Raw genomic sequence first — 12,717 nt, 5'->3', positions numbered from 1 at the left:
AAATATGTGACTGAATCACAAAGAATGCTTGCATACATTTTCATACATATTTACACTTTTATACATATTTATATACATATTCTTAGACATTAGAAAACTGAATCTTTGGTATAGGTTACAGTATTTTTTAGGAAGAGGTATTGATACCCAACTACGGTATCCGCATATTTGATGTAATACAATAATTTCATTACAGACATTACAATCATCTGTTGTAACACAGAAAGAGAGTGATGTAAATTACTAGCTTTTATTCAATTCAAACAATGCTACTTTTAAAATTTCATGACATTTAAGAATTATTTTTCCTCACTTTAAACTTCGAAATCCCCACTTGGCATCTTGAATTGGTATCGAAATATGTGCATTGATTGGAAACCTGATGTTAATGAACATTTTTAAACTCCTGTTCAAAACAATCATGGGCTTCGATTTGCAGTGATGGTATGATAATAATATAACTGAACAATTACTTTAAGGAAATGAAATGGAAATTTTTTCGACATCTGCGTTAAAGTTTGTAAAAAATTATTTTCCAATCTTCCTCAATTTTGAAACAATCTTGGTGGCGGATTTTTAATTAGGTTTTGCTTCCAGTTGAGTCCAAGGAAACTCGAGCTTGAAATTTTTTTTGCAAATATATCGTGCTCGTTATTCTCATGATAGTTCATCTGGGGATTTCAATCCTCACAGCCACATAAATTCTATCAGCAATATTTCCTTGAAATTATTTGACATTTCCGATAAAGATATTAGATTCTAAAGGCTGTCAATCAGTTATTTGATATCTCGAATGATGTGCTATTGCCTTCCTTGATAGCTCGTGGATCTTCAGGAACCCAAACCTTTGCATGCATCACTCCATTTGCACCTGGTTCTTTGGCTCTCGACCATGATAACGAATGTATTGTGTAGGAATTTCCAGCACCTAGAAAAATGAGACATCTTTTTCAAATATTTTATTCCGAATTTACTTAGTTCATTTATTCTCTGTTTCAATCTCTTTTCATATAAATAGAACTGCCTGTTTTATTTTTTTTATTTTTTATTTATAATTTGGAATACAAACAGGTGCTACCACCTGAGTTTTAGATTTTCAAATCGATCGGTAAAGACAAGAAATTCCGGATTTATTAATTTTTAATCAATTAATTAACCAAAATAACTTAAGTATTCAAACAATGGTGGACTGAGCTTCTCGAAAATTAGGTCTTAATATGGAAGAAACGATTGTTGTAGAAATATATTGTTCTTTTTTGATATAAAATGCCGTTTGGGGAGTTTTGAAATTCCTTTCAGTTCCGGAATTACATCCAGAAAAACCAGGAATTTCACAAACTTGTTTCATTCTTCTTGGATTGGTTAAATCGAATTTTGAACACATTTGCATTGCCACTTTTTCACTAGGTACATCCAATTTCGTCACCATTTTAATCCGACATCATTAGCTTCATTTTTTCAATGGCCAATATTTCAACCTATCCCAACTTCGAGTTGAATATTGAATCCGATGTTATTATTCCTTAAATGGATTTATTTTAACTATCATCATTGAGTATTAACCCAATATTCAAAGCTATCATTCGAAAATTCGTGAGTAAGTCTCCGAGTGCCTTTAAAATATCTATTGAGGGAGTCATAATAGTTTTGAAGGCAATGAATCATATATATATATCATATATATATGTTCCTACTTTCATATTTTCTGCAATAGAAATTTTGAAAGTGCTCAGAGTCGAAAAAACTTTTTTTAAGCAAGTCAAAACCCCTCAACTCAGTACATTGTCAAATGAATTTGATTGAAGTTGATTTAGTAATCTTCTAAATCAAAATTAAAAATGATTCCAGTTTTTGTTATAGGAAAAACAGGGAATTAAAAAAATTAGCTGATAATGATGAAAGCATATTGCCACATTTTCTAAAATTGGCTAATGGCATCCCGAAGATATTAAGTCGTTCAATAATAATCGATTTTTGTATCTTCAATTTATCCTTGATATCATCTGAAAAAAGTGTGGAAGGATAGCTGAGCTAGTATTTTTATTTCATTCTTCGTTTATTGTGCTCGATTGGAAATGTTAATGAGGGAAATTATAAACCAAACGCATAAAACAAGTGATTCAAAGTCCATAATTTCATTGCGCCATACGCCATTAATAAAAAATTTAATAGTGAATTTAGTCAAATTTACCAATGATTCACTATAGAAAGCAAAACAGGTAGATTGATCACCGTAGGTCACCGGGTGAATTTTAACCCCCGAATTTGTTCATAAATGTTGGTCGACAGTACATCACACTCGTGTAACATCACCATTTGTTTGGGGTAGGTATCGGAAACATCTGCTTCCTGTGAAGTGCTTGTCATAACTCAATAATATTTTCTCAGTAGTAGCTTTGAACAGAATAATAATATACTTACACTAGCTGACCCGGCAAACGTTGTTTTGCCATATAAATAATTTCCTTTTGTATGTTGTATTATGTATGTATCATAAAAAAATAAAAATAAAAATTTTGTCTAAAAAATAAAAAAAAATTTAGGGGTGGACTACCCCTAACATTTAGGGGGATGAAAAATAGATGTTGGCCGATTCTCATAGATACCGGATAAGCACAAAAAATTTCATCAAAATCGGTCAAGCCGTTTCGGAGGAGTATGGCAACGAAAACTGTGACACGAGAATTTTATATATTAGATAATATTATGCAACGATGGTTGATGACCATTCATACACGAGCATCGTCACAGTCCAGAAAAGTCAAGTTTATAAACTGTGAAAAGTATAATGCCAGTTTTCACCAAAAGCAAGCAAGCCCACATATAAGTAATATTTAGCGTAAGGTATCCTCTACCCGTCAATTCAAAGCTAAAACTTATTTCCACCGCAGACTGTTACATTTTACAAGATACAAGATAGTAGCCTATACAGGGTGAGTCTTTGACTCGTACAAATAATTTAACAGTAAATTCTTGAGGTCAAAGGTAACACTTTTTTTTCTATACCATTTGTTTCGAATCGGCTCAGTTTAAAAGATGAAGGCTGTTGAAAAACCATAAAAAATGATATTTTTAGATTTATCTCACAGACGATTTTATTATTGTTTGATATGAAACGATTTTATTGAATGAAATTAATTTCGGAATATAGTTTTTCATTTATTTGATGAATCTTCTTCGAATACAAGTTACACCCCTTTCTCTAAGTTATCTTATTATGACCATTACGTACCATAAAAACACCAAAGATTCAAAGAACCCAACTCTTGAAACCAAGTTGAACGCTACCTAATGAATATCTGAACGTTTTGTGAGATAAAAGTATAATCTCGCCGTTTTCATAATTTGAAAAGTATCTGTGTAATTTGAAAAATTGAGTACTTTGGCTGAATACAATTCTGTTCTGTCCACATATGTGTAGAGTCATAGATTCAGCTAGTTATTCTGTAGGTAATTCCGTTTTTCTATTCTATTGGTGGCCCAGCTCATTATGAAAACTTAAAACGGCTATATCTTTTATGAGGGCCGAATCGGAAAAATGGTTTGGGAAAAAAGTGTTTCTTTTGAACTCAAGAATCTACTGTTAGAATATTTGTACGAGTCAAAGACTCACCCTGTATATGGGGGATTTGTAGCTTAAGAAATTTGGCTAGTAGAGACAGGTTATTCTCTTAATTATTGAACCAAAGCAACCGATATGTTTTGTGTTATTTTCAAATTTTCGTTGTACCCAAACAAATTGGATTTGGGTTTGGAGCAAGATATGTTGCGGGGCGTCAAGTCTCTTGAAACAATCGAGTTCGATTTTTTCAAGATGGCGTTTCAGTTGAAAATTGGTTTGCCGTGCTGTGTTTTTTTGGGACACCCTGTATTAAAACAAATTTTATCCTTCATTAGGGAATTTTACTAGCTTTTATCTGACATATCGCACAATAGCATTAGTGTCTCTGTACCTAATTATACCGGATCTGAATGAATTAGATAAAAAGGCGGCGGACTTCACATCAGACAATTCGATGCAGGTAGCCTTCAAGGGCGGCTCGTCAGAGGAGGCAAGGGAGGCTAAGCCTCCTCATGAAGCTTAGAGCTAAAATACATTCACTTCGTGCATGTTCTCATTTTCAGAAAGTAATTTCTATATACATTTTCCGAACACCTGAACTAGATATTCAGATAAAAATTAGTTCATTTTTCGGTCCTCCGCTCATAAAAATCCAGCATAACAATCATACATTCCACCGGCTGCGTACGCGCCCGCCGCGTCGAATGTTTCCTAGTACTGCCTATTCGGACGGAGGCTGTTGGGCCTGCTGCCTCCGTTGATAGTGTAACTCACGCATACGTTCTCTGGACTCGCATACTAACCGAACAAGAATTCAGCTGACTTACTGTACCATATTCGCCCGTAAAATGTACCAGAGGAGGCTCAGCTCCCCTGTTCTCCATCGATTCTTTCGTGCCGTCTTCGACTATATTCGCTTGATCTCCGACGGTAGGGGCGTTGTCCGACGGTAGTTGTTATGATTTCAATTTTCAATTTGAATGTAACGACTAACGACTTCGTGGAGAACTGGAACTTCGGGAAATTTGTGATATATTCTTGTTAAGATAGGTTGTTTTGTCAGGGCGTTAGGGGTAAGTACTGATACGGATCAAAAAATAAAATGGAATTGAATATTGAGAATTAACTGTACACGTTGCAGTGGCGGCTCGTGGTCATGAGAGCTAAGGAGGCTAATAGTTTTCGAGGAGTGTTGGAACAAACTCTTATCAGTCAATAAAATATACTTCTTCAGCATAATGAAAAGTTGTCAGTTCTAAGATTAATTTTGAATGCAAGAGGATGCTATATGCTCCTTTGACTTGTTATGCCTTTCGATAGATCGCGGTAAATTTTTCAAATCTGAAACCCCCGTTTTGAACCATGAAGTATATTCTGTTTGATGAGAAAATAGTAAATATGGCCAGCAGAATAATTTTTCCTGTTTGATCGATTCAGTTAACCAATCACATTTATCGTACCAAACAACACTGAACCTTTTATTCTGACGATTTTCGGTAGACTTTAGTGTAATTAAATTTGGTGGAGGTCTTGTGAAGGTTTTAACAACGTGTACAGTTAATTCTCAATATTCAATTCCATTTTATTTTTTGATCCGTATCAGTACTTACCCCTAACGCCCTGACAAAACAACCTATCTTAACAAGAATATATCACAAATTTCCCGAAGTTCCAGTTCTCCACGAAGTCGTTAGTCGTTACATTCAAATTGAAAATTGAAATCATAACAACTACCGTCGGACAACGCCCCTACCGTCGGAGATCAAGCGAATATAGTCGAAGACGGCACGAAAGAATCGATGGAGAACAGGGGAGCTGAGCCTCCTCTGGTACATTTTACGGGCGAATATGGTACAGTAAGTCAGCTGAATTCTTGTTCGGTTAGTATGCGAGTCCAGAGAACGTATGCGTGAGTTACACTATCAACGGAGGCAGCAGGCCCAACAGCCTCCGTCCGAATAGGCAGTACTAGGAAACATTCGACGCGGCGGGCGCGTACGCAGCCGGTGGAATGTATGATTGTTATGCTGGATTTTTATGAGCGGAGGACCGAAAAATGAACTAATTTTTATCTGAATATCTAGTTCAGGTGTTCGGAAAATGTATATAGAAATTACTTTCTGAAAATGAGAACATGCACGAAGTGAATGTATTTTAGCTCTAAGCTTCATGAGGAGGCTTAGCCTCCCTTGCCTCCTCTGACGAGCCGCCCTTGACACGTTGTTAAAACCTTCACAAGACCTCCACCAAATTTAATTACACTAAAGTCTACCGAAAATCGTCAGAATAAAAGGTTCAGTGTTGTTTGGTACGATAAATGTGATTGGTTAACTGAATCGATCAAACAGGAAAAATTATTCTGCTGGCCATATTTACTATTTTCTCATCAAACAGAATATACTTCATGGTTCAAAACGGGGGTTTCAGATTTGAAAAATTTACCGCGATCTATCGAAAGGCATAACAAGTCAAAGGAGCATATAGCATCCTCTTGCATTCAAAATTAATCTTAGAACTGACAACTTTTCATTATGCTGAAGAAGTATATTTTATTGACTGATAAGAGTTTGTTCCAACACTCCTCGAAAACTATTAGCCTCCTTAGCTCTCATGACCACGAGCCGCCACTGGTAGCCTTTAATGTATTAATAACATTACGTAGTGGATAAATTTGGAATATGAAAAGGTTTACAAAAAGACTGTCGAATTAGATTTTCTGGGCGTTTTTTTCTTTTTATTAGTCTTCATGAAAAGGGCGGCTTGAATTATATCAAATATTATTGAATATGTGGGAAAGACTATGCAAATATGAAAATAAAAAGTTTTTTGAGAAATAAATAAAAAATTTTGAATTATAATTTACAACTAAACTGCGTTCAAAGGTCCTGCCTAAAATTGAAAATTTACCTCGAAACGCTTGCTCATACAGGGTGTCCGCGCCACGGGGCAGCGGTCGACTACTCTAATTCTATCAACTTTACAAAAAAGAGTTTCAAATAAAACTTTCCTCTTTTTAAGTAGAGCATCTCCTGAAATTATTTAGAACAATACAAAGTGTTTTGATTCTTCTGCACATCTATCAACTTCGTTATTTTAAATGGAACACCCTATATATTTTTGCATTTTTTAACTCCTTGTTAAATTTGAATATAAGTTTGATAACACAACTACATCTGAGTTCTCAACTCTCGAGAAATTTGAGTTTTTTTTTTGACAGTGTGAGGTACTTACATAAAGGACTATAGCTCCGTCCCTGTTCTATGTAGTTGATTCAAATTTGGACTGTGTCTAGTCAATGAATGATACACTAAAAATTTTCTTTGTAAATAACCATATTATATGCAGGGTCCACGAAAACGTAGATCCATTATCAAAACAGAAATTCATCAAAATCTTCATTTTTTCAAATGGTAACCCATATTTCTTTTCTGTTCATTATTTGAATATTTTTCATTCGCTTTTAGTTGTTCCAAATAATGAACAAAAAAAATATGGGTTGCCATTTAAAAAAAAGAAGATTTTGATGAATTTCTGTTTTGATTATGGATCTACGTTTTCGTGGACCCTGTATATAATATGGGAAGAAAATTTTTAGTGTATCATTTTTTGACTAGACACAGTCCAAATTTGAATCAATTACATACAATAGGGACGTAGGTACTTATGTAAGTACCTCAAACTGTCAAAATATTAATAAAAACTCAAATTTCCCGAAAACCGTTGAGAATTCAGACGTAGTTGTGTTATCAAACTTATATTTAAATTTAAAAAGGAATTCAAAAAAGAAAAAAGAAACAAAACACTTCTTATAGTTCTTAATAATTTCAGGAGATGCTCTACTTGAAAAGAAGCAAGTTTTATTTGAAACTCTTTTTTGTAAAGTTAAAAAAATTAGAGTAGTCGACCGCTGCCCCATGGCGCGGACACCCTGTATATTACGGTTGACCACACTTGTCAGAACTTTACTGCGATTCACCATTGAACTCATGAAAGTCTTTCTTGAGTTTGCTGTGCGTTTATCCTCTCTCTAACGATTCCTTTTTCGGTATTTGCTTTTGCTAATCATAAAGCAAGAAGAATTAATTTTTCCAGTGGACGTGTTCTGATATGTGTTTATGTTTTTTCATTTATCGCATTTTTCGAATCATTTTCGTTATACTTTTCCAAATATGAATTTTAATCAAATATTTATATACTTTATTCTATTTATTCATATCATATATTTGTATGGAATTATGTATACATATTTATAAATTAATGAAAAATTCCATGTAATAAGGTTATGATTTTTCATTTTTCACCTTATTATTATTATCACAAATTTCTTTGTCCTCTAGTTCTTGAACTTTGTTCAGACTAAATCTCTGAATATAAATTTACTCAACACCCCCCCCCGCCCCAATTAAGATATAAAAAATAATTGAGGGGAAGGGCCCAGTTATAGGCTTTGTACGAGGGCCACGATCAAACTTGCTAAGTCCCTGAATGGAACAGCAGCTACTTCCAAAGAAACAGGGAGTTCTTTTTGCAAAAATGCAAGATGCGCCCACTATTCCCACAACATACATTGACTTTAAATAAACATATTTTGTAAGTTTCGTTGTCGTTGTCCATTTTGGGTCTTCTTTGCTCTAGTGTGCATATTATCACTTATCACTATTAACTCGCCCATTATTAGAAAAGTTCGAAAATTTAACATGCTCTCTTCTGAAACCATAATTTCTGCAAAGAAAATTAAGTTTTTTGGCCTTAACTCTTGAACGAGGATCCTTTTGTGGTCGTGGAAACCGATATCACTTCCGGAGCAAGACACTAATTCCATTGTGTGATATGTCAAATCGAATATCAAATGCATTTAAATTCCCTACTTAAGGATAAAATTTACACCGGGAATTCTGGAGGGACCCTGCCCACCCTCACCCCTACCTATCTACGCCCATGTATATTATAATTTGACTGGTGTGGAAGCCCTATTTTATATTCAATTTAAATGTAATATTTGTGTTGAACTATTCTGATGCGGTGAGTTACTTGATGTCGGTACCTACTTATTTACCTATTTATTTATGATTGCATTGTTTTTTACATCTATCTTTATGTTGTGATACTGTTGGATGTTTTCTATTTGTAATTATTTACCTGATCGTAGTTTCAAAATATCTATTCATGCGCTGATAGTCATTTGTATTCTTATGATTTAGCTTGACCACTTTGTAAATGCTGTTCTTTTTGTAGCCCGAAGAAAAAAGTAAGGCAAAAGGATACCGATTCCTTGTACCGATAAAGACTATTTCTGAAATATTTATAAGATTTCTAATGTTGTCAAACTAACATATCAGAGTCTTTCGCACAGTTGCAGAACGTCCATTAAAATTTAATGCTTCATTAAAATTTCAATCCTCCACCATTCCCTTAAAAAATGACAGTTAAAAATTAACACATTGACGGACAACGACGTCTATAGACGTTCAGGTCACTGTGCATGATGTGACGGCACAGTTTTTAGACGTTTATAGACGTCGTCCTATAAACTCGTCTAACATCGACAAGACGTTCCTGGACGTTGAAAAAGCGTGATATTATGAAAAAGCGTCACATCGTTCACACATTTTGAATTTTGTGAACCCGAAAGATGACGATCTTGATCGGAATCATTCGCTTCGCCATACCGAGTATTCAGTCGCGACACAGCCATCCAGCGTGTTCAGTATTTGTTCAAATGTGAGAGTGTTACGCTCGAAAATTACGTAGTTTCCATGTTTAATTTTCATTGTAACATCCTTACCAAATCTAATGAACAGAACTTCTACTTTTTCTGTTGAAAAAATGAGAACGCCTTTGGACGTCCATGTCATAAAAAAAAGAAAATTGTTCATGTTATGACAATGACGTCTAAAGCCATCTGTTGTTTTTTTTTCCATATTCACATCCTCTAAATCACTAATTATATTTTGATATACATCACTCCAATTTTGAACCATATTAAATCAGTATACATGCGCGTCATATCACAAGCAACTGCCAAATAGGTACTGTCCGTCAATGTGTTAATGGGGCATTAAAAGTTAATAGGCCATTAATTTTTAATGGGCGTTCCACCATTTTTTCTGAAAATTACATACCTGCTTGTGCAGCGGTCGTAATAATATTCCCATTATTAATAGTGGATTTATCATTTTCGAGTCTATTTACATTTGAAACCATAAATTACCTTCTGGGAATTTGTTTCCTGTTTAATTATACTTATACTTAGTTGATAGCATACTGATAAGAATGGTCGGATTAGCAGGAATACTATTTCAGTACCTAGTTATTAAAAAAACGTTTCTAGTCTTGTTCCAATTATTGCCTATTTTTCTGGGTAACATATTTTTTTACGATTATATTTTTTCAATTTCATATTTCGAACCTCTTTGAAACTGCGCTCAAAGTGATTACTTGATAACAACTCACTCACCTCTCAAAATAACTTTCCTAGGTTCATCCTTCTGTAAATTCCTGTTATGTCCGTTGAAGCACTCTGTATTCGCGTTACGATCAGTCCTCACTAATTCACTAAGAAAATTTATATAACCGATAGCGAGCTTTAAAGTGTCAACTTTTGAAAGTCTTTTTTCATAAGGTAGTGTTGGAATATGTGATCTCAATCCTTCGAAGGCGTCGTTTATAGATTGCATCCTTTTTCTTTCCCTTAGATTCGCCGCCTGTCTCTGTTGAATCTGCTGTTGGGGGCATTTGTTTCTTCTTCTGTGCCGGTATGTCGTTTCACTGAAAAAAATGATGAAAAAATTTTAGAATTGAATTATTTCGGGATACAAGAGCTTAGAAATGAAGAAAAAAGAATTGGAGTAATTTCTAAGCTTCTTCATGAAATAAGACCTTTCGTATATTCTCCGTATAATCTTCTTCTTCGTATATTCAACTTCGCCAAATATACGAACGAAAACATGTGACACGAGATGGAGTTCCATTTTCTTATTATGAACTTATCCAGGAAGAAATGTGAATAATAAAAAATATCAACAAAACGAGGGAAGCAACCTAATTCAAAAATATTATAGGAGAAAATTGAAAACATTAATAACCCATAAACAAGCAAAAAGTTCAAACACAGAGTCTTCCAGAATAAATGAATAAGCCCGTAACATCAATGTTACGTTTCGTTTCTGTATACCAGGTGGCCCACCCCAGACGTGGCTCTCATTTTGAGGATGTATAGGTATAGAGATATTTTGAAAATCTTTTCTTGTGGTATGTGAAGGGTGGTCAAAAGCACAATTCAAAATTATTGTCATATATATAGGGGGTTCGAAAACAGAGATATAAACCAAAGTTACAATTTTTTAAATGTAACACCCTGTATTTGAGCTCAAAAATGGAATGGCAAGCTCAAATTATGATGAGTTTCTTCAGATCACTTTATACCTTAGAAGCATCCTTTACGAGATAATGGCGAGAAATTGAAAATATGAAGAATTAATGAAGAAGAAACTTGTTACGCCAGCGATACAGACACTATTTTTTTCATGTAGACAAGTTGGCTACTCCTACACATAAAAAAAATTAATTTTTACGTTTGACGAGATATAGAAATACCTGATGTACAATTTAAAATAAGAAAGTTTTTGATGATTATTTATTATGATCACTCTGTATATTCCAGAGTTGGAATTTTTTTATGTGTAAGAGTAGCCAACTCGAAAAAATACTGTCTGTATCGCTGGCGTAACTAGTTTCTTCATTAATTGCTATTTAAAAAAACTCCATATTTTCAATTTTTCGCTATTATCTCGTGAAGGGTGCTTCTAAGGTATAAAGTGATCTGAAGAAACTCGTCATAATTTGAATTTGCCTTTCCATTATTGAGCTCAAATACAAGATGTTACATTTAAAAAAGTGTAACTTTGGTTTATATCTTTGTTTTAGAACAATAATTTTATTTTATTATTAATTATTATTTTATTTACTCCTTCAAAATGAGCGCCTCGTCTGGGGTGCCAAAAAAGTGTTCAGAGCTTTGAGAATTCGAATGCAAGTTTTCTGCAGGGCTCCAATAATTTTTATCAGTGATTATATTTTCTAACAAATGGATCACAAACAACACCCATAATGTGCGAACTCTTTGAAATTCGCTGTGTTCTAATTTTCAAAAATATTTCATGTCCTTTTCAAGTAAAGCTTCTTAACACTTACTCTTTGTTAGAGCCAGAACTGTTCTCTTGGTCGCTATTGAATGAACATGTCGATAATGCAGAATCACTACTGTTCTCATCGTACAGAAACAAATCACTACTATTCGAAGAACCGGTAGTGCTTCCACTGCTGCTGATATTATTGTGAAGGAAATGACTAGAATCAAAGAAAAACTGTCTGTCAAGATCGTCTATATTGAACATAGTGATGAGTCCTGGTGTACACGAGTTCACGCAAAATCAAAATCGGCTAACACGCTTTATGAAATACCAGGAGGGCGGCTGAAAGGTGGATTACACGGTGTTTCTTTATCGGCACGTGTGAACACTTGTTACATACTAAGGATGATCGAGTGTTAATTGAAAAAACGTGCAGCCACGTGATCTTTTCGGTGGCCCGCACGTGCTGCTTATTGCCCGAACAATTAAATAATGAAACTACCCTCAAGAGAGTTTTTATCGAACCAGGAGTTGGTTTGGCAAGAGGGGGTGCTAAGCGCCGTCGCGACGCCCCGTACAGATGGAGAGGGTGGTTTGACCACGCCTTATCACGTCGATTTTCTCTAATGGAGAACACCGTGAAATATTGGTAAAATTGTGACGTCCCTGGGTGATACCTAAGTTGTAATTTATCATCTTATCAGTTCATCAGTTTCAGTTGGGTAAATATTTGGTTGGATTTAAGGTATAGGTTAATTATGGATTGTGAGAACACGCGACCGATGCGGCTGATCTTTTAGTTTTAATATTAGTGATAATTTCATATTGATTCTCGCCGAGTTAACAATTTTGTTGAACACATCACAGTATAAATTTTCAAGTGCCTAATCAAGAAGATTGTGGGGGGAAGGGAGGTTTTATTCCAGTATATTCTGGGCTCAATCTATTTTATTGGGTAGACATGTTTCGGCCCATGGCCATCATCAGAACACAATAATGAGTCCTAATTCATATAAAAAAGTC

The 12,717-nt window shown here is 34.6% G+C and overlaps 1 protein-coding gene across 1 annotated transcript; it reads right to left on the bottom strand.

Annotated features, from left to right (window-relative positions):
* Positions 1 to 548: 548 nt before the first annotated feature.
* LOC123312262 (pancreas transcription factor 1 subunit alpha) lies at positions 549 to 12,433 on the bottom strand. The gene is made up of 3 exons (XM_044896600.1): positions 11,756 to 12,433; positions 10,020 to 10,330; positions 549 to 928 (listed from the first exon to the last, which is right to left on the bottom strand). The coding sequence occupies exons 1-3, from the start codon at positions 11,956 to 11,958 to the stop codon at positions 774 to 776; spliced, it is 669 nt and encodes a 222-aa protein (XP_044752535.1). The 5' UTR covers positions 11,959 to 12,433; the 3' UTR covers positions 549 to 773.
* Between the last annotated feature and the right edge of the window lie 284 nt (positions 12,434 to 12,717).

The sequence above is a fragment of the Coccinella septempunctata genome, chromosome 4, assembly GCF_907165205.1.
Source record: "Coccinella septempunctata chromosome 4, icCocSept1.1, whole genome shotgun sequence".
Lineage (NCBI taxonomy): Eukaryota > Metazoa > Arthropoda > Insecta > Coleoptera > Coccinellidae > Coccinella > Coccinella septempunctata.
This window is presented reverse-complemented; position numbering and strand designations above follow the sequence as displayed.